A 23,004-nucleotide genomic window follows, 5' to 3' on the forward strand; every position below is an offset into this window, starting at 1 on the left:
TGTGTATCATAATGCCTTCAAGCTGTTGAGTGTTATATCCTGGATTGGTTTTGCACTATATTCCCCTTCAGTTTGTTGTTGTTTTATATCCAGCCCTGAGGCTAAGGGTAATGCTGTATTTTGGCTCAAGGGATGTAAACGCAACTGTTGTCTCGCACTGAACCAACTCACATAATTATTTTCTCAATATTTCAACAGTATTTATAGGTCTCTCAATAATGTCCTTTCAAGCCTGAAAGAAATTTCACATCTGTGTCTTGGAATGGTTATCCAAAAGTTGCCTTCAGGTGACACTTATCAATCAGCATTTCACTTCACTGAGGTGTTTAAAATGCGTACTTTGAGTTAAGGTCTTGACTTTACTTTGTATGCTCAGAAATAAGTCCAGTCCAGCTGCTGGTTTGCAGAACTGCTTCTGGTTGATTATTTGGTGTCTGCTGGCTGTCAGTTTAATGCCTTGTGCTACTGATATCTACATGCAGTGTTTGTGGTATTTGTGATTAATTGTGTGTCATTTTCATGTAGTGGCTGAGCAACATTCATTTTCTTTTAATTTTTTTGTCCTTGCTTTAGGGATGGAAATATGACTATTGTCATTCGATGGGGTTATTTCCTCACCTTAACCCTCAGCAGCAGAGAGGCATTTAAACTCAAACCAGGATGTTTTTGTCACAGCTTGATTAACTGTTCATCATATCATAATTGCATCTGTGCTGCCAAAGCCTCTATTCTTTGGTTTACACTGCTGGTCCACTCAGCTGCACTCATTGCCAATCTGAAGGTCACATCAATGTACTAATGTTATTGCACTGTTTATCAACACTAACATTTTCTAAGAGTAGCTGAGTGATTCAGACCACACATTTTGTTCTTTTAATATGCATAAGTTATGTGCTGCATGTGTTTGTTCAGGTTTATATCTCACTTTACTATAAACCATTCCTTTTAATGGTTGGAAGCTCTTTGTTGGAGTACATAGAGTACATAGTGCCCTAGGTCAGAACCTGGTTGTTCAATTTCAGCTCTGTACATATACTCTATTCACACTAGCATCTCTTTTGTGTGAGTTGACAGACTGATATTATAATTTTTAAATATAGTGCCGCACAAGTGAGAATTAGTCGCCTTCATCGTAGCACGGTGTGATGTGAGAACATAGATTGAGATGACACGATTCTAAAAGGCCCTTGAGATGACCTTGTTCTTTATTAAAGAGTAATGTAGCAATGGAAATACACAGGATACATTTTATGGTGTTCCCTTCTTAAAATCCCAGAAAAATTAAATCAATGATCCATGGAGCAGAAGTCCTCAGAGCAACTTTCCACTCAAATTTTTCAACTTACTGTATTTTCCAGCCTATAAGCCGCACTGGAATATTGGTCACTTTTAGCAAAAAACAGCCTTGTTGTACAGAAAAAACATATATAAGTCATTTCACTGTATAAGTTGCATTTCTAATTATATTAATTACAGTCTAAATTAGCCTATGAGGAACGTAGGCTACGCATAACAACAAGCAGAAGTACACTACAAAATTCATTCATCCGTGTTAAGCAACTCTGCCGGTGTCAGGGAGAAGGTGAAGCAGTGTCTCCTCCTCCTCTCTCAGGTTGCCTGAATGCCGACACTTACTCCAGCCTTCCCTGCATTTTAAAGACCGCAGTATAGCTCTGTCTTTTGGGCAGAATTTTCACTTGTGTTACACTAGGAGTTAGAGTTTAGTGTGAACATAAACGTTTTTACTTTTTGAGTCAAGAGTGCAATCTAACGCTAGTGACTACTCGACAAAATGACAGTAAATTAACACTTTGCTTTGGATCGCACAACAATCCAAAGTACTAAAAAAAGCGTGGCTTATAGTCTGGAAAATGCGGTATATAAGTTCATGGAAGACATGTCAGTGGTTTGACTACAAATTATCTTGATAATTTATCTCTTATTTGAAATGGTGGATAATCATATGGTTTTGGGGAAAAAAAGATGAGAAAAAGAAATGTTTCAAGTTGAGTCAGATAGAGAGGCTACAGTATATTGTCTCCCAGAATTCTTGCACATAGCAACACAGCATTTAAAAATTTTTTAAATAACAGGTTAAATTGTTATGTATTAAATATTTTGCAACATTGCCTTATTTAGCATTTTATCATTACCTTACAAAGTCCCAGCAGTAATTTGCTTGACAGAGTCTGGTTTACGTTTTGCTGCCCAAGATATTATTGCACTGATAGTTGAGAGACACTCTCAAATACACTATTGGTGTAGAGTAGTTTTTGCTTTAACCAGAGGCTGAGGGGTGAACCTCTAGGCATGCCCATCCTCAGAGGAGCTCAGCCTTAGAGCCTACTGGAGGTCCTGTAAGGATGGGGACTCATACCTCAGACTCCAGGCTCGATACCCTCCCCCAGGGCTTTGGCACATAAGGACTGTTGACTCTGCGCGCAACCAATACCTGCCTCCGCTCTCTGCTCCCAAAGCCTAGGTCTTCCCTCTTCCCTGTGCCACTGTAGGCCCCAAACATATTGTTGTGGCAAACTACCTGCCTGTCACTCATGCGAGGCACCATTCCTGTGTTATCTGGGCAGAGGCTTGTACAGGGGAACAAGCGGCACATGTCTCTGGAATCATCATACAACTGGGATGCTCCCTGGGTCAGAGGTCCCACATACAATGGTAAGTCTGTGTGTGAGTTCAGGTAGGTGGAATAGTGTCTGTGCACGACTGTGGAGGATGAGCGCCGCAGGGCAGTGGCATTCTGCAGAATTGCTTCCCTGTAGGAGGGCAGCCTGGTGGAGTCAGAGTACTTGAGCTTTTGCTTGTAGGGGTAGGAACCCATGTGGGCTGGGTCCAAGTAGGCAGGCTCAGCAGCCAAGGGGTAGCAGGACAGGTTGTGCCCCAGACTGCCATATAGCTTATGGGGCTTTGGTTTGGCCACTATGACCCGTGGAAACAGGTCAGGCATGTCTACGCGAGTGGAGGGAGATGTGGATGTGGAGGGCTTTGTTTCATCTACCTGACGGACCCTGTCATTTCCCCATGTGGCTTTGAGAAATGAGGCTCGACGGTTGAGTTTGCTCTTCCCTAGCAGTGGTATGTCATCCATTTCAGGGTCCAGGTAAGACTTCATACAGGAGTTGCAGCTTGTGCTGCCACCTGGGTAGTGTCCTGCAGTACAGCTCATGGCAGCAGCATCAGGAGAATGGTTCAGGAGATGATTAGCCCTCAATTCAGCAAGGCAGGCTCGAGATTCACTGTAGTCATCTCTTACTCTGGGGTCCGCAGCATCAAACACATAGCTATGGGACCTCCTCCTTCGACTCATACAGTCAGGGGGGTAGCTAAACTTCCTCCTGAGTGGCCCTTTATGCTCCATGTACATATTGGGCATCTGGAACTCCCTGTAAGGGACAAAAGGGGACGAGGGGTGCCGTGCGTGGTTCTCCACATACAGCCTGCTGCTGTGGTGGACATTAGATGTACCAGAGGGAGCAGTGTCCCTCATAGCGATGTGAGGGCTGCTGATGCTGGAGATGGGCAGAGTCCTCTCTAAGACATGCTGACTGCTTCGGGTTGGCAGCGTATAGCGTAGTGGGGTGGGTCGGGTCACAACACAGGGCTTGTCCAAGAGGGTCTGGCTGGAGGTGTCGCCATAATGAACTGGAAAGGTGGGTGTGAGGGCCCTCTGAGGGTATGGTGAGTGGTTGTCTGTGATGCTGGAAATATAGGGCAGACGGCCATGGGTCATATCTGTTGTCACTCTGGGTGGCAGTCCAGTGCGCACATTGTCCGCTCCCCGCCTGCTCCAGTTCTCTATTGTTTTTGTGGCATTGTCTAGAGAGTTCTCCACTCTGGCAGAGGAAACCATGTCCTTGGCTGTCTTCAACATCTTCAGCATATTGGCTTGCGTATAGTTGGTAGTGATGTCAGGACTCTGTATGCTCCCGTTGTGGTCAGTTTGCTCTACTCCATTGAAGCAGCTGTAGATGCCCTGTGTGGAGATGGATAAATCAAATTACAACCTTTAAGCCTCATCACATACCAGGACTAACAACCCCGTGAGATCCCATAGGTTTTTTTTAAATTTAGTTTCACTACAGTCAAGTGATTAATTTTGGTCAATTTCTGTAAAATTTCCAGTAACTTATTGAGAAAATGAGGTAAAGCAATTATTGAAATATGGAAAAACTTGTTTCTGGTAATTTTATATTTGTGTTGATTTTGAAATGTTTTCATACAGCTTGATGTTAAAAAGAGCTCAGGCATATAAATGAGTTGCTGATCATGCACTTGCTATATTAGTTTCTCCATTTTAATCCCACCAACTTTATTTTACTTTCAAATTGTGTATCATTTGCAATTCTTAATTTCACCTGTGACTTCTTTCTACACACAGATGAAGGTTTTTAATTCGGCAATTTAAATTCAATTTTTCAGGGATCACAACTATCTGTGTTTCAGAAAGTATCTGTGAAGACCCTTTATTGCTTTATACTCATTTTATTTAATATTTGTCTGTTCTGGTTGTGTACTGGTATGACAGCCAATATTTCTGAAGCTGTTTTTTGAAGGAAGCCTCTGAAGGAGGTAGCAGGCTGTATTGTAACTGTATTATTTCATAGACCAAGGCTATTCTGTGCAACATTTCTCTATAAAAAGTATTATTAGTGTTGAATGTAAATTATTTTTACTCAAATGAACATTTCTAGAGACCGCACAACTCAGTGGATGCTGTTAAAGGAGGCCTAATCTTTACACTGTACTGATAATTTAAAGAAAAAAAAAAAAAACAACTACATAAACAACATTCTGATATCTGCTTACTCTGCTGATTGCTAGGAGGAAGTCGAGGCGCTCTGATTTGTGGACTGAATGTCGTAGTTTCCAGTAGAGCAGATGTTCCCAAGCAAAAACCAGCAGGCTGAGGCCCATGGCAACCAACAGCATGTAGAAGACCCCAGCCATATTGTCAATGTCCAGCTTACTGCTCATCACTTCTTTCTTTTCGTTGCGGCAGATTCCAGTGAGCCAGACGGTCTGAAGTTTCTGTGTGTCACCTGTGAGCGAGGAGCACAGAATACAGATTTATGCCTTCATAGTACTCGTACTAATTTGGGGACTTGGAGAGAGTAATGAAACACTCCAACCTCCCACAAAATGCACCAGCATGGGATAGTGAAATTGTTTCAAATAACCAGTTCACGTCAAATAACCAGTTCACGTCAAATAACCAGTTCACTGTATAACTTTATCTATTGTGTGGTTTCCAGACATTGTCTAACTCTTCAGTAAAAGACTTTCCTCTACATTCCGCTAAAGGAGCTTCATCTTAAACCACATGATTTTTCTGCTGATTGTCTTTGAGAGAAGTAATAATACTGCACCACTTTGTGTATGGCCTCAGTTTGACATTGTGCAGTGTGCTTGTGTCATATTCAAGGTGACCAAGCTTTTTTACCAGAGGATTCAAAACAACTTGCATGTGGATCTGTTGGTAGTAGCAGTTAGTACAGCTCATGTACTGTTTTATGATTTTCTCTTCTTATACAAAGTTTTCTGTCACATTTATGAAAGGACCGTGTAGATGCAGTTTTATCAGTTATATAATAATAATTCTTTGAAATTTAGCATCTACTGCATATATATTAAGAATTTACCATCAGCCAGGAACTGGAGCAGGGCCAGGTCGATGGGTCGTTTCCACCGTGAATCCTTCTGCAGGGCGATACCATAACCAGTGGTAGCAAACACTTTCCCACTGCCAATGGTCACCAGCTTACACCCTTCATCTTTGCCAGCCATGTAATTCAGCACAGCAGCATCATAGATAAAGGCATCTAGTTTCCTGACAGGATAGAGACAAGGATGTTTACTCAGATAGCCATGATATATCTATGTTTCTGTTTTTTTTTTTTTTTTTTACAATTTTTGGCAAACATCTACCCTGTTTTGAGGCTGTTGAGGGCATCCTCGACTCCCTTCTGGTTGTATTTGACCATGTGGGAGTGCATCTCAGGGTAGTTACTCCTTATGTTACGCTCTGTGCTGCCATTTGGGACTGTACCAAAGCGGAATGGAGGGTACTGCTCCTGTGGCTTTTGAAACTGTTCAGAGGGAGAATAATGATTTGTAAACACAGAAATGATCTGTAATATTAATTGATTACACATTACTGAATAGAAATTACTTTTTTTTTCACAAAAATATTTGACCTACTGTATTTTCTGGACCAGAAGTCACACTTTCCTAGTGCTTTGGCTTGTCGTGCAACTGATATAGCAAAGCAACTTACATCTGTTAATTAACTGTCATTCTGTTGAGTAGTCACTAGCTAGCTGTTAGGTTCTCTTGGCACAACTGAATATAATACTGTACTGCTGAAAAAGTAAAAACGTTTATATTCACACTAAACTACAACTCCTAGTGTAACACAAGTGAAAATTCTGCTCAAAAGAAAGAGCTATACAGAAGACTTCACACTGCAGGTAATAAAGAGTGAGTGTCGGCATTCAATTAAATTCAAAAAAGTTATTGCCATTGCACCAGAAGTACAAGGAAATTTGATGTGCATCCTGAATAATCCTCATAATAAAAATATCCTTTTGCAAAATACACATACATACACACACACTCACAACAAGCTTAAATTAAAAAGAGTAAATAAAAACAGTATAATTCAAGAGAAGCATTGCACATAATGAAGACAATCATTCAGGCAACCTGAGAGGACACGCTGCTTCATATACCCCCCCATTCTTTGGCACAGTTGTTTAACCTTACATGACACGGATGAATGAGTTTCATAATGCAGTTCTGCATGTTGTCATGCCTAGCCTACGTTCTTCATAGGCTAATTTAGACTATAATAAGTATAATTAGAAACGTGACTTATTAATCGAAGTGGCTTATAAATGTTTTTTTTCTGTTCAATAAGGCTGTGTTTGCTAAAAGTGACTAATATTATAGTCCAAAAACAGTAAGTTGCCAGCATTGAAGAGACCTTGGCATATGAGCATATAATCAATTTCAGTTTGTGACATAACCCTGATGATTGTTCTGTCATTTTATTAGTGTTGTTTTCTGTCATTATGAAGTGACATAATACCTGCATGTCTCCACAAGTGCAGAGATAACAACACAGCTACAAATACAGTGGCATTCACTGCCTTGGTATTTTTGTGATTTCCCCTTCAACTCCTAAGTTCTTGTGCTACAGTAGTTACACTTCTGGCCTCTTGCCTGTTAATTTACACATCCGACTCTCCAATTCTAAGACTCGACAATCTGAAATGAACTCTGTGTCCGGGACACTGGGTCCAGAGGGAACCAGATTTCCTTTATCCCTCTTTTGTCTGCAGTAAGAAATTACTTCATTTTATTGTTTTGCTTCTGGCAGTACTATATGAATATTATAAGCTACAAGGACAGGAAATGGGACATGGTGGAAATATAGCCTGCATACTTAAATTTTTTCATTACCGTGTAGAAATACGTTCACAGTACATTAGTAACGTTGCAGTTTAAGCTAAAGTTTGTATCTGAGAAAAGGGGAAAAAGAAATTCGGGCACAGCTTTACCTGCTGCTAACATGCATGAAGAAGTGAAAACAATCAATATGTCAAAAGTAGCAACAATTTAAGGTTTTACACCTCATTTCTTGCACTTAATGCTTGTGAACTGAAAGTGCATGAATTTCTTTTTACTAAAGAATCTCAGTGGGTTTTGTGCTGAAAAAAAAAAAAAGGGGCACTATTTAATGTTGCACAATTGGTCTCTGTGTAATTTTGGTCTCTGTGTAATTTAAGGCGTTCCTGTTCAGGGCTGCAATGGGTGAGAGGGGAGAATCAAAATGGAAACAACTTGCATCAGCACCTGATTTACCACCACTGTGACTGTCAGTCATTTCAGAGTACAAGGACACATTAGAGGAAGGAGATGGTGGGGGCTACATCGGTTCACACTTTTTGGGATGCCAGTGAAGAATGTGAGAGACTTTTGCAGACATGATTACTTGATTGCAGTTCAGAAATGTTTGTTGTTCCTTCAACCAGTATTAAAGTTCACCAACAGTAAACTTTCATCTATCCTCGATATTAGTGCACACATGCTACTACTCAGGTACCAGTGTAATCAAATCAACACTGCTTTGACTGCTCATTATATAATCAGTACATACCAAATTTTTACAAAATTGCAGGGATGCAATGTTTTGATCACCTGACGGTAATTTGTGACAGGTTTAGTAAATATCCTCCTTAAAATAAAAGCAAAAAATGTGTGAGACCAGTGTGTTTTGGTTTGTGACCCCACTGCCCCAGATGATGGCCACTAGCTGAAATGTGTTGGTTTAAATATGCAGTTGTTCTTTTCACTGCAAGTTTTGAGTTTTAATCTCTTCTGTATGAGAATAAACAGCAATACCATCTGTATTCTGATGTCAGACACTGAGCAATCTTTCAAGGTTTTGTGTATAAACTAAACACAGCCCTAAGTCACAAATTTACAACCTGTACAGCATCTAACAAATGGGTGAAATTTCAAGATGTGCAAAGGAGGTGTAATCCTTCATGATGTGAAAATGGTAGGTTTATTTACAGAACACACAAGGGTTCAGCTGTAAGGATACAAATGGCCCGTATCTGTGTGACTACCATAAGCCAAAGTTGCTCCAGACTTGCTTATGTTTAGCGATCATCGTAGTCTTGGTTAGAACAAACTTTGATCTTTGGTATAAAGCCTGCAAACGAACAGTGATTATTTGCAATACAATATAGTTGTATATAGTGTTCAACTTTTACATCTTAATGGAGCCTGCTGAAATTAAGCTACCTCACTGTATCTTGGCAGCATGTCATCAAAAGTTTCTGCATACACCTTACTCGTGTTGTAGAGGACAGAAATGTAGCGTGTGGGACAGGAGTAGTGCTTTGAAGGAGACTGGGCGATGCCAGTGTTAACTTGATGCGCTACCCCATCTCACAAGGACTTTTTGAAGTGTCTGTTTTGTAGGGATGCAGTAATCATCTGCGTTAACAGCTCAGTGCTCTGTCCTTAGAACACCTTGACTTGTCTTCATCACTCTCATTGTTGTGGCTTAATCGTGTACCTCGTTTACATTTATTTAACCTCAGAGGTTCAGTAGAGCTGGATGAACAGCAGTACAACCCACCATTCCCAACCAGCATGCAGAATGCTGTTCAATAATCTATGGACATGCTGTCAAAATGGCTCTGTTTCTTTCTCTGCATAGCAGAGTTAATGTATAATGAGATGGGAATTCTGACATTGCCAGAATAGTAATGAGCAGTGGACAGCTTGGTCTTTTCCTCAAATGCCTCTTTAATCCCTTCGGTTGCCTGCAAGCAGAGAGTCTACAAATAATTTCTGTTGCTGACTGTTTAACATGGATTTTCTTGTCAGTACTCTTATAAAACACAGCCTCAGGCCAGAAAAATATGCATAAGATAATACCAGAAATTATAATGACTGTCTCCCCAAGAAATCCACTTGTGTATTATATTTGATATGCTTTTGACAGACCTACCCATTTAAAGGGTGTGGGGATGTAATTCAATTTTAAACTCCATGAACTCTTCTTCTTTGCAGGGAAAGTGAAAAGTCACAGCCATGACTTTGCCTCTTCTGGATATTTGCCTTTCATAGCTCTACCACACACTATTTACACACCCAAAATAGAACAGTTTAGGTTTTTTCCTAAGCTGTTCAACAAACACAAACATACCTGATAACACACACAGGACTGTCAATGACAGTGACAGAGCTTTACCTTTTTGTCACTCAATCCAGAGACTGTGTCGATATATTGTTCCTGGATCATGAAGGCTGCCAGGTTAGCTGTGTAGGAAGCCAGGAAGATGACAGCAAAGAAAGCCCAGACCAGGACCATGATCTTACTTGTGGTGCCCTTGGGATTCTCAATAGGTACTGAGTTGTTGAAGACGATCCCCCATAGCAGCCACACTGATTTCCCAATGGTGAAGGTGGGACCTCCAGGCTCTAAGCAGGGTGAAGTCAGCAGTAGACAGGAATGAATCTAAATGTGGTGAACAATAACTATCCTAAAATGACAAAATAAGCAGTTTTTCATTGCCCTCCAGGATGATCCATATGACATTTTTAAAAATAGTTTGTTTGGAATATTAATGAGGTGTTTTTTTTTTTTTTTACCTCACCTTACAGTAAGATGGTTCTGATTTCAAGACCATGACTGACCAAGGCCTTTCTGTTTGGAGATTTAATGTTCTTCCTGTGTCTGACTGCAAGCGTAACTTCACGATACCATCTTTACTTGCATAAGTATAAACCCTCCAATGCCAATAAACATAAACTTTGCCATATAGTCATGCATAGAGTTTAGATCTAATGTTTTCTAATGTAAATTATCCTATCATTCTTTGCCTATTTTGTAATGAATTTGTCCACATCTTGGTTTTGATATCATTGCAAGTACCAAACCAGTAACCATATACTATACATCGGTGCTAAAAGTTACGTGTAGGCAATCTTTAAGTCTTGTATGTGGTTAGTTACTCAGGATAATGAGGTAACTCATAATGAGGCTAATCTAAAGATTGCAGACTGCAAAAGATCTCACTGATCTGAGCTCTCGCTTTGTGATATTATCTCTGGTCATCGGATCTGCAATGAATTGAATCAGAAGATTAATACTGATATCCAGCCCTAGTCGCCATGTCCATAAAATAAAATGGCTGAAATTTTGAAAAACATCCAAATGCAGAATCTTTGTGTCCTATTTCAGTAATTGAATTTTGTCATTGCTGTAATCATGACAAATAGCTTTAAAATACTTAATTTTAAATCAGATATTAAACATCAGTATTTCATCTAGCGGAAGACAAACATCAGCATTTTTGCTAATGGAAGACAAAAACAGCAGCAGTGAAAGAGCTGTCTTGTTTGGTAAACTTAAATAAAAACTGATCAGATGTCCTTGTTATGCAATGACCACGGTTTTGACATGGCATCATATGTGGGATACATCCTAAAGATACCAAGCCGTGAATATAACCCCTTTAGTGTTTTTTTTTTTTTTTTTTTTTTACAATTTTTTATCCACTGTAATATATTTTATGGACCACATGGCTCTGAGATGAAACAGCTGTAACTCAATTTTCCAGGCATTGATCCAATGTGTGGCTGCTATAATTAGGCTTGGATTTCACATGTTCTCGACAGCCCTTCAAAACCCTTAAGACAGTATTTGTCACAAGTGTGTGGAGGTTCATTCAAAGGAAGCACATTACATTGTCATTTGTTGAATTATATGAATATAAGTCCTTTTCTTTTTAATGTTAAATTACAATGAAAATCAAAAACCTTTTGACAAATAATTAGCATATTTTTATAAACAGAATTAAAGATAGACGGTGCATTGAATTTGGTTGCACACCATGCTATTTAGTACCCTCTGACTACTATGTCTTAGTTGTTACAGCATGTCCTGCCCAGTGGCTTTGATGAATACACATTTTACAAAACCATAGGCATAATATGACATGATGTGCATACTTTAAGTTGAACTTAAAACAACAAAAATCACAATTGTTCCCGTTTCCACAGCCATGCTCTCGCTTTTTTTAATCTGGTGTTGTGGCGGTTAAGTTGTGTATCGTCAGGTGGTCTGGGGAGGAGACACTCACCTTTGGCACTGACCAGGCTGCGGTTGTACCCAACTGGACTGCAGTATTCAAAGACAAACACTGTGATGGCCACAACAGTCAGACACATGACGAACATCATCACCCAGACTGCTGGACTGTAAGGCTCTACAAGGACAGAAGGCACAGTCATTAAAAAAGTATAGAAAATTTAAAAAAAAAAAGTTTTGATAAAATTATTTAAAACTTATGTTTTCAAAGACAAATCTGATCATACATTTTATTAATTAAAATCATAAAAAATTAAACAGCCTTTTTAAAAAAAAAAAAAAAAAAAATAGCAAATGTTATAAAAAATACACAGTAAATACAGACAAAGTAAGACATAGTCATAAATCTTCATTCAAGTACAGCAGCGTTTCCTACCTAAAAAGGCAGAGGGTGAGACAGTCCCATTACTTCTGGCAACCATCACACTGATTCCAGTCTCCACAAATGGCACTGAAAAGTCAATAATCTCTGAGCGTTCTTCGTTTATAGTCAGCGAGCCGATGGCCATGTCCGCTCGTTTGTAGAACACCTAGAGCAGGCGGAAAGTGAACAGAGAGATTTTTTTGGATGAAAATGGCGAGCGGATGTTTTTTTGGAGCTGCCATAAATTGAACCCTGAGTAACAGTGTCCCACATAATACTTGACATTCACTGGTGACCTTAGAGATAAATCTCATCTATCATTGCAGTCAGTACACACTTGACCTCTGTCTCTCTAGGTGATGTACTGTCTGGTTATTTAAGTCCACCCAACAGGCAGACTGACACAACTCGATAGCATATACCAATGTTATTTTGTGTTTTTTACCACTGCTTTGTGAAGCATAATCCATCATCTAATTAATCCGTAATCCATTGCATTTTATACTGCATTTCCTATTACATAAGGCTATTTTCAGTAACATTTGTACCACCCAGTATTTGACCAGCATAGTTCAAATGGCCTTGCAGTGTATTTCCAGCCCTTTATGCCATATTATACCATTGTTTATCATGCTGATGGGGAGCTGGTAGATTTACAGTCCGCCTCATGCAAGCCATTAGCTGTCCTGTGGAGGTTGATGCCTCATTGAGCACAATGGGCGTCCTGCTTTCGAAAAAAGAGAAAAAGACCAATGACTGTCCAGCTCCCTAAGAGGAGGGCTCGCCAGAGCAATTTGACTGTGGAAATTATTTGCAAGGACACCTGCTCATCCTTTGTGTACAGCAGCCTTGCCCTCAACGCCACACTGACCTTGGTACCTGTTCATGAACTCATTCATCTTGACTTCATATCCTTCATATCCTTTTTATTTATTCGTTTTAACCAAAGCACAAAATACACTTATCAGTGCAACCTAAAAAGCGGGTGTTCTCTATTATGGCCAGGTTAAACTTTTTTATGCCGTTGAGCTAGAATTATTTTTTTATTATTAGCTTTTACATTTGGTCAATTTAAAATGTATTTTAATTAAAAAAAAGAACACCCTTCAAAAACACAGATGTTGGGAATTATTTAAAAAAAAAAACTATAAGTGCTAAATCTGTGTCACTGATCAAAGGCCTTCTGGTTTTCTTTCTCCGAAACAGTGAATCTGAACCTCTGGCTGTTGACCTCACAGTAATGAGAAGCAGCGAACAGAGATTTGACCTCATTCATACTGTTGCCGATGTGGTCCACCTGAGAAAAAGGATGCTACTGCTAAATAAAAGTAGTTCTTACCTCTCCGATCATCCCATTCCAAATGCCACGAACCAGCTTGCCGTGCTTGCCGTTGGTGACCAGGTAGAGGTCGTAGGAGAACTTTATGGTCCGGGATAACTTCTTCAAGATATCTATGCAGAAGCCTTTACAGCACAGTTTTGTGTACGGCTCGGTGTGACCAACAATACTAAAGGCAAAAGGGGAGAAAATTAAAAAAAAAAAAAAAAAATTAAACCTTTTAATATTTATGTAGCTTTAAAAACATTTTTGTTCATATGCTAAAACAGTTCTCAGGTTCTAATACTGAGAAATATGAACATGATGTGCATACTTTAAGTATGTGTTACAAAACAGCAAAAAAAAAAAATTAAAAAAAAAATTATTTAGAATTTATGACATTAAAATTTGTTTTGAAATGAAAACTGGAGCTACTCCACCATATTTTGAATTTTTTTCATTGTCCTTACAGATGGACCAAAACAAATCTGACACCATAAACAAACAAAGTAACAGTGTGAAACTCATTGCTGCATTATTTGGATTGGATAATGGCAACTTGTCCGTTGCCAGCAGCCTTTAAAATATTATGTAATATTACCAAATTAAAGGTAATAGTATGGAAATTAATCTACTCCTTTAGTTACGATCGTCTCCTGTAAATATTTATAAAAACAAAACATTATATCCTGCCAGTAAGTGTCACAGTTATGTATTGGATCTACCTAATAATGAAGAAATCATAGAAGAAATAGTGTAAATAAAGCAAACCAGTTTGACATTTGGTTGCAAACTGGTAGCACTGCATTAAAAACTGGTAACAGATAACTTTCACGTTGCCACGTTTCTCCAGTGATTGTCTCATGTTACTATAATTTATCTCCTGATGCAAAACTGTTAATGCTACATATTGAACCTTATAACTGTTCTGCACTCACACCTTGGTTTTCCTCTCTGACATCATAATTTTTACTCATATCTCGTTCTCAAAGACCAAAATATTTGATCCAGATTTGGACATAGTGTGGACTACTATATGCTAAGCTGTTTTAATAAGGACATAAGCCGGTGTAATACACACCATATGCTAAGCTGTCAGGAAGACTGTAGCAATAAAGACATGGTGTGCCTGCTTGCATATAGTACTGATCTTTAAACGGAGCATGCAGCAGAAGCCAACAAGACAGTTTTGCCTCTGCATACCAAGTACAAGAGGCTGATGTAAGAGTTTAAATTAATTCCCCTAACTTATTAGCATGATTACCAGAAACATGGGGATGAAAATGTCCTTCAGTTTCAGACTAACTGGATGACGGCAGAGATATGAGTCAGGAAGAAGGCAGCGAATTTAGCAGAGTTGAAAATTAACCCTTCAAATAACGTTTACTTTAGCAGTTTCTTCCCAATTTTTGTAGAAGAAGCTATAAATCATCTGGGGGGAAAAAAACCCTCAAACAAACTCAATCAAAGCACTAACACAAGCAACAGCCCATAGGGTGGTGAGGCTGAGATTTTCCATAATTTAAGACTATTGTTTGGACGATCTATTTCTAAAAAATAAAGTGTCAGAGAGGCTGCCCTTCCTTTGGTATGGGCTTGATCCATTTCGTGTGTTCTACAATAAAAACCTTTCAATGCTTTCATAGAGGCCAAAATGGACACATGCAACTATGTAGAGTATAAGGTGGGCAGTGTGAGGTGTGTTGAGGAAATTCTTCTTGCATGTCCCATTATTCCATAATGTGATATGTGAGGACAATGTTTGTTTTCTACATTTCTCCTTTTGGTAAAAAGTACCAACACACTAACTTGGCAACTAACTTGGAGTTGTTGGAAAACAATAATGAGTCTCTTGACTGCATTTTCAGTCACAACTGTCATGTTATGAATTCCTCATTCATCATGACAGTTTTCTGTTATTTTTGTCAGTGCCCATGTGCATTGAACTCACGAATCTGGCTGAAACAGCTGGGTCTTTTTGAATGCCTGGCACCATGAGGGTGCCTTTGCAGAATTTAAAGAACCTGCATATAAGATCTTAACTTGGGAAATTAAGCTTATATCAGATGGTGGATATGAAAAAGCCCAGTTCCTTCTTTATAGCTGCGCTGCTGAATGTTATGTCAGCTTTTTCTGGGGTTTCATGACCCTGTGTGGGTGGCATGCCAATGCCATGTCTGCCATCTGTGTCTTTTTGTGCATTGGTAGTGACACTGGTAACATGCCAATAACACTCCATCTTTGCTTCTGCTCCTCACAGATAGAGTGGGCGTGGGCTCGTGGGAGCCACTGTTATCTTGCTCCTGCTCTAGTCAGGTGATGTGGCAATAAACTAGTGAGCCATGGGCTTGCGGCAGAGAGCACTAATGACACGTCACCCATAACCTTCCCCCAGACCTTCAGCCTAATGGACTCTGCACCCACACATCAGCACCGGGAGGCAATGAGACGAACAGGCAAGGCAGCGAGCGGGCAGAGCTGAGCCACAACAAACAGAAACAAATGAAGACTTAAGAGGGAAGAGTTGGCTGCCATAGCGGACTGCAAGTAAACACAGTGGCCCCAGCATCCCCTGTCTCACTAGCTGCTAGGGTTCAGAGCTGGGCTCAATTAACTGCCAATTGCATTAAAATAGGTCTTTGGGAATTGTTGAAAATGTGTTTGATCGATAATTTAGTGTGGACATTGCAGCATTGTGAAGCTGCACTATGGATGACGACGTGTAGCAGTACGTATCAGTCGTTTAGGCTTTTGTTGTCTGCATCCCGTATCTGCATGTCAAGAAAATTTAAAACAGTACTCTTGCTGAAAAGCCTGTTGAATATTCACCTCTTAAGCAAGTTGTAAAACTGCACCTGATTATTTGTCATATAAAGGTGCACCTGCCTTGTTAGCTGAAAACAAATTACAGGATGCAAAGGAGAAGTCTCACTCCAATCCCCAGCTGTGATTATGCAGATTTGCCAGATTTGATTCAGACTAAATATTGTCAAAGAAAAATACTACTGAATGGCCTGTTTTAAAAAGACAGTAAAAGTACATTGCCCTTCTGACCACACCCAGTATTACAGGTGGCTGCGGGTAGGTTTGATCTGTTGAGTTTGTAGGTTTCTGCCTGGATTGTCCTTCACTAAATTACATGACACAAGTTCAAACACTTTTCTAACAATCACTTCTGAATCCTCTGATGCATAAAGTTGCTTTGTGCAGGCTCTGCAAAGCTCATTTACAGCTGCAGTCATTCTCAGCTTTAATTAAATCATCTTACAATCTGACTCACATAGAACACTGCTAATATATGGTGGCATTATCTTCCCAGATCAATAGCAGCCTTCACCGGGGCATTACCTCTGAATTAATCCCTGCCAATGTGCTCTGAGGGAAAGCCAGCTGTTTGCAGTTCAAAGGCAATAAGGAGAGTTTGAGTTTTTTTCTCATCCCACTGGAGAACGTGTCTGATTCAAAGAGAAAGCTTGTGTTAACTGCTTTGGGCTGCTTTAGCCAAATCTGAGCCAGACACTGTGGCTGTTTGTCAGACCTCTATGAAGACGAGTTAGGGAGCTACACAGATGGTCTGCTTCACAGGCAAGAATTTAATAATCCCCTGGATGTCGTTTTAGGGCACATTCAGGAAAATATTACCAACATGTGAGGCTTTGTTGCTTTGCCAGAGCTCCAGAGTGCAACCAATTTGTTTGCACATGTGACCAAAAATTAAACAAGTAGCGACTAAGTTTTTTCTTTGGTCGCACTGGTGCACCCAACTTTTTTTGGCATGTCTGTCCACGTATGTTTTTTTCCCCAAACTCACACTTGTCAGAACCAATCAAGAAAAAATAAACAGCAGGTTCTCACCTCTGATTGGTTCTGATCCTGTGATCCCTGTGTTCCATATTCAAAGGGACACATCAAACATGGTGTGAAGCAAAGCAAAGATGAAGAGAAGTAAGCCTATAGAAACTTTTTTTGTTCCTGTCTCCCTCTGTTAAAGTGACAGATAACCCTCACCCAGCAACTGGAGTTTCCATCACATTTGGAGCCAACTGAACATAAAAAATTCAAGACATATGTATTTCAAAAACGAATGGGTGGCCCTGTTCCTGTGCCTGAGGTATGACACATCGGCTAATGTGATGCACTGCATTTACTGCAATAAAGGTCAAAGCCTGGTCGGTAACAGTACATTTGGTGTCGCCTCATCAATATTCTGAATTGAAACAATAGGAGTCAGAGATGACTGACCCTTTGAACCCGAGGCTGATTTTTAGAACTGTGCTGGAAAAGCCCTTCAGAAATGGCTGGAATTATTTGAATGTAGCATAAGACAGGGCTAACAGGATTTAGTGTGGATTTACTGGTAAAATACACTTTTCACGGCAAAACTGCAAAGAGAAATTTTACAGCTATCATTTGGAGAAGTGATTTCTGCTGTTATTTTTTGGCTTTTATCTCTCTGGTGCTTTACAGTGTTTTTACATGCATCTTCAGAATGTGTGGCATCTCTGCTTTCAGTTGAGGTGGGCATTGTGTGATTTGCATAAAATGCCATTGCAGCAGAGCGGTGATGTGTGGAGTTTGATATTTAAGTAATTCATTTCAGTTGTGTTTGGGGTGTGTAAAAAAGGTTTATATATTCTTTAAGCCCAAGTTCTGCTCTGTATTTGATGTACAACATGGCTTTATTCTTTCAGGATTAGTGCATCATTTCATGCTGTGTTTGCTAGCTGCTCCTTTAAGTCCCCAAATCTGGGGACTTCAGCGAGTTTTAACCTGCATGGCCTACACTTTTTATTTCTGCTTGCAATCACTTACAAAACTATCAATGTGCATGAGAAATGACGAAGAGGTACCACATACAATGTATTAGTGTATGTGCACCTAATTTTGTGCTTGTGCACCTAAATGAAAAAATGAGGTGCACCGGTGCAACCAAACCAAAAAATTACCCAGGGCCCTGTTTAAACTTCTATAAACTTCCCACTATCCCATATTTTACCGACTAAACAGGGTATTAGTTCAGTCAACATGTTGAATTAAATATAAATCTCCAAATGCAATACTAGTTTCAGTATGCACAGATACATGTTCACCATACAGTTTGACAGTTTAAAGCTCTGAGAAGCTTCTACCTTCCATTGCAGCGTTCAGTGTTTCTTTAAGCTGACCAAAGTGCAGAGTGCTTCGTTGACCTTCTCCTTGCCTTTATCTGCTTGTGTCTTACATTATTTTGTGCTTCTGTCAAAAAATACAATTGTCCAAAAAGGAGAAGTATGCACTTTTTATTCTTGCAGTATGATTTGGTCATCGTGAGTGATAAACGCTGCAGTGTTTGGTACCACTGAAAAGAGGTGATTTCATCTTTTCTTCCCTTCATCTTGTTAACACCATTGTCAGTAATGGATAATGGCCAACACTTCTCTCCCTCACTAATGAACACCAATATCAGTCTCTAGGTGTTCAGGATTGATGATATGGTCTAATTGTTCCATTTAATTGATACCCCACCATGCCGCACATATATTTCCCTGATTGAGTCACAGGTTGATCATTGTGATATTGCACTCTGGCCAGGCATGCTAATGAGTATCTCACCTCATGGAGTGATAAGAAGACAAGCCTGGGCTAATGGCAGGGGAAGAGCCTCTCAATCTCATATGTAATGGCACTATCAAGCTAGATACAGAATCAATTAAAAGGGGAGATAATATGCTCATTTTCAGGTTTATTTCAGGGGTTTGCTTGGAACTGTTTATATACTTATAGGTTCATAAAACTCTTGTATCATACTGTTCATTTCTGTAGCAGCTCTTTTAAACCCAGTCTGATCTGACTGGTCAGCTCCCACAGAACATGTAATGTATGTCATGTTGAGGAAAAGCAGTTGTATTGTGAAATTGTTTCAGCTAGTGCTGGAGCGCTCAGCAGAAAATCATCATGCTGTGTCTCCCTTCGAATATCCTTAGACCTTCCTGATGCTGCACGCTGCTGTGTTGTATTCAGGCCATCAGTTGATTGGAGCATGACAGCCTCCTATTGATAATTTTCTTCCACTTCTGGTGCTGCTACACTAAACAGGATGATGATGTAAAAAACACACACTATATCTATATTATTATATATTAACAAATCTTTTACTCTGGCATATTCGTGCTTTGTTTCCAAGGCACAAAAGGGTCTTTCTGGCATCATACATGGTGGTATCCTGCTGTAATAGTACCACTGGGGTCCAACTGGGTGTACTGTGAGAGAAACAACTGCAAATTTCAGCTTAGCAAGCTGTCGCTAGACGATTCACAAAGTGCTCACACATTATATACACAGTTTCTCCCAGCTTAGCAGTGCAGCAGAGTGTAATGATGGTGCAATGGTGTTAAAGCGGGCCAACAAGTTTCTAACTCATATAAAGCCCATGAATGGCTCAGAGCTAAAGTGTGCTAATGAGATATGTTATGGTAAACTCAGTATATCCTCCTCAACAGTGTTATCAGTGATACAGAAACACTAGTAGTTTTACTTCATGGCACTAAAATTAGAGCAGCAACAGTACATTAAAATCAGCTGAAGCAACGCTGACATACTGTTTGCATAACGTTAACCAGCAGAGGTATTATACTCCCACCTTCACACCATTACGGTGAGACTTCTGGATCACAACTAATATTATTTTGCAGCTAATATCAATACCCACATACAACAGAGCAGCTGGGGCTGCTGTCACTGGACAGAGGAAGAAAGGGGAATGTTTGCCCTTTGGTTTGAAAAGACTGATTGTAACTGACTGACATATATGAAATATTTTGTTTTAACAAGCTGCCATTTCTGTACAGTGTCAAACAAATTATCTAAATTTAATAATGTTGGTAAGCACAAAGAAAAGCATTTTACTGATGCACTTACAGTTTTGGGCTCTGAGTCAAGACATTGGTCCAATAAAGTAGCAGTACCGACAATCCTGTCTGGCCAGCTAGCGGGTGGTGATAGCTGAACCCTGTCGTCACAGTAAAATGTGAAGTCCAGATAAAAAATTAAGAAGCTATACCACTGTGTAAGGTTCAAAAATCTGGTGTTGAGCAGGCTGGAGCTTATGGGCTTACAGGGAGTTTGTACATCGACTGGCCAGTAGGAAAAAAGTAAAAACACTGGCACAAGGCCATCAGAGCAAACTCAAACCTGGGCGTGTTTTGTCATTTGCAAGCATTTTAACATACACTCACTAGGCCTGCAACAACTAATCGATAAAATTGATAACAACTGATTGTTACAATAGTTGGTAATGAATGGAACTATGGATTAGTTAGTTCCACTGATGTAGCTGTTTGCAAAGGCACACAGTGAGGAGCTGCAGAGATGAAAAAGAGTGAAAGTCATGTTTTCCATAATTAAACAATTTTTACCTGTTATGTGGATAGTGGTGGAGCCTTCTTGTAGTTTATCAGTTATGTGGTGAGAATAATCAGGCATCCAGTAAAATGTTTACAGCTCTCAGCCCAATTGACACAGTAACTTGTGCATCTCACTGAGCAGACAGATTCTGTTTTATCTGATGTCCACACTGACTCTTAAGATACAGACATGAGACCAAGCTGGAATCTTAAACTCATGTATTACAAGCCTGTGATCCTAATAGCTCTGAATCAGGTCTCCTGCTATTTGGAAGTAGGTGTTGAAGAATAAGGTGAGCATAATAAGTACTCTAGAGATGTTTATCTCAGTATTTCAGGTGCATAATATCCCATAGCACTCATCAGTAATGTAGAATGTGAATATCAAAGGATGCCATGCAAAAGCAAGTGTTCCTGTTTTCTCTGCTCATAAAAATTAAAGTATGTCTCTAATTTGGTACTTTTGATAGAGATTGACTGATTGTTTGATTTGATATAAATATAAAAGGATATAAAAGAATTCAGTGCAATGTTGATAAAATGCTACCAACAAACCCATTAAGTTATGATTGTGTTTGTGGTGACTGTTACGTTGGAATGGAAATATTCATTGTTGTTGAATGGCAGAATCACTTACGCTTCCGTCTTGTTGGACTGTCGTCGGCAGGGTACAGTGTTGCTTACACATGTACCGGTCACAGGATCCACTGCCTCCACAATGACAAAGGGCCGTTCCTCCAGCGTGGCCACCGTCAAATGCCGGTAATCCGACACCGGCTCCAGGTAGGAGCCATAGCGTGGCCACACGGGGTATCTCATTTGCAGGATACCCATCTCGTAGGTCCCCACCTGATAGAATCGAAAGAAAAGTGGTGAAGCAACATGAGCCAGTAAACAATCTCTGTAATTACCGTACTAAAAGATGCTGTGTTATAACAATAAAATACAGGACTCTTTTCAAAGGGACACATACATTACAGGGTTCTGGGGGAAACAAAAAATGATCACGGTGTCTGTCACAACTTCCAATCTTAATACAGTTGTCCCCAGTTCTCTAACTATATACGCTGTTAATGTAGATCTTTGTGATTTGTGCATCTGGACCTGGTGCAGCAAGGAGAGTTTTAGTTTGCACACAGATTGGAGGAAATTGATTTTTTGGTCACTAGGGATGAGAGTGCAATTATGTATCTAACTCAATGAAAGCAATTCCACCCCCTGCCATAAAACCAGTTAGCTAATTTTAATTGGATGTTGTGGGAAATTTCAAGCAAGCTGAATACATAATTTAGATCGGAAGTTTCAAGCTTATTTATTTGAAGAAGCTGTGACCTGTTTGGTACTACAAATTTGCCTCTCTGACATTGTTTAAATCAGTCTGTGAAATCAAGGAATGAAGAGCGCAGAGGACCAACTGAGCCCAAAGTACCAAAACCACCAGAACAGTCTACTGATAGTTAACTTCATGCTGAATCAGAGGGGGCTAATAAATGCTGCTTTGGCTGCCACATGAACAAACAGATATTTAACATTTGTAAGCATTCACCAGACACATTGGGTTGCATGTTATTGAATCTTGATACATTTCCAAATCCATCCTCACTGATTTGTCCTTTTGCTTTAGTTTCTTTAAGCTGTGGAAGCCAGCAACACTGAAAATAATATTGATTCTACATTAATGTGAATGAATTCATGATTTTTAATGGACTACGGAGTTTACTAAAACATGGATTTTTGTTACCTGAAGTCAAAGTGGTTGAGTCACACCAGCAGTGGTGAGTGAGCTAAGGCAGAGCCCTCATCCTTCTCAAATAGTCAAAAATAATGCAAGTTCTTACTTTAACATGATGGATGTTAACTAGTAAAACAAGATGCCTCAATCTTTCATAGAACTCAATAGCATTTTTTAAAAATTTTTTTGTAGTGCTCCCATTCAGCCAATGAGGTCCAACACTAATGTTGGCTGGTAGGATGAAGCCCTACTTCATGTTCTTCTCTGTTACTGGTATACAATATGTGTCTAAATATCATCTGCAAAATATTGCTTTTTCAGAAATCAGTATTGCTCTATCAGCTCATTCATTCCAATAAAAACAATAGAATAATCTATAGGTTTGACAGGAAGTGTCACAATTTACTACGTGGTTATGTATGTGGTGCAGTTAGGGGAGAGGAATAAGAGATAGGAAAAGCAGTTTCCTTCTCTTTGTATTATTTCCTGTAAATGGATCAATTCCACCTATAATTCTGATAC

The 23,004-nt window shown here is 39.6% G+C and overlaps 1 protein-coding gene across 1 annotated transcript in view; it reads right to left on the minus strand.

Annotated features, from left to right (window-relative positions):
* Positions 1–1,862: 1,862 nt before the first annotated feature.
* grin2ca (glutamate receptor, ionotropic, N-methyl D-aspartate 2Ca) overlaps positions 1,863–23,004 on the minus strand; it is a 54,482-nt gene continuing 33,340 nt past the window's right edge. Inside the window, exons 5-13 of the mRNA XM_026325391.1 lie at positions 21,388–21,599; positions 13,390–13,558; positions 12,063–12,216; positions 11,679–11,804; positions 9,785–10,014; positions 5,941–6,101; positions 5,655–5,842; positions 4,822–5,054; positions 1,863–3,988 (exon numbers count right to left, since the gene is read on the minus strand). Of these exons, the coding sequence (XP_026181176.1) occupies positions 2,372–3,988; positions 4,822–5,054; positions 5,655–5,842; positions 5,941–6,101; positions 9,785–10,014; positions 11,679–11,804; positions 12,063–12,216; positions 13,390–13,558; positions 21,388–21,599 (3,090 nt within the window). The 3' untranslated portion in view covers positions 1,863–2,371. The remainder of the gene's footprint in view (positions 3,989–4,821; positions 5,055–5,654; positions 5,843–5,940; positions 6,102–9,784; positions 10,015–11,678; positions 11,805–12,062; positions 12,217–13,389; positions 13,559–21,387; positions 21,600–23,004) is intronic.

Source organism: Mastacembelus armatus, chromosome 8 (assembly GCF_900324485.2).
Source record: "Mastacembelus armatus chromosome 8, fMasArm1.2, whole genome shotgun sequence".
NCBI lineage: Eukaryota > Metazoa > Chordata > Actinopteri > Synbranchiformes > Mastacembelidae > Mastacembelus > Mastacembelus armatus.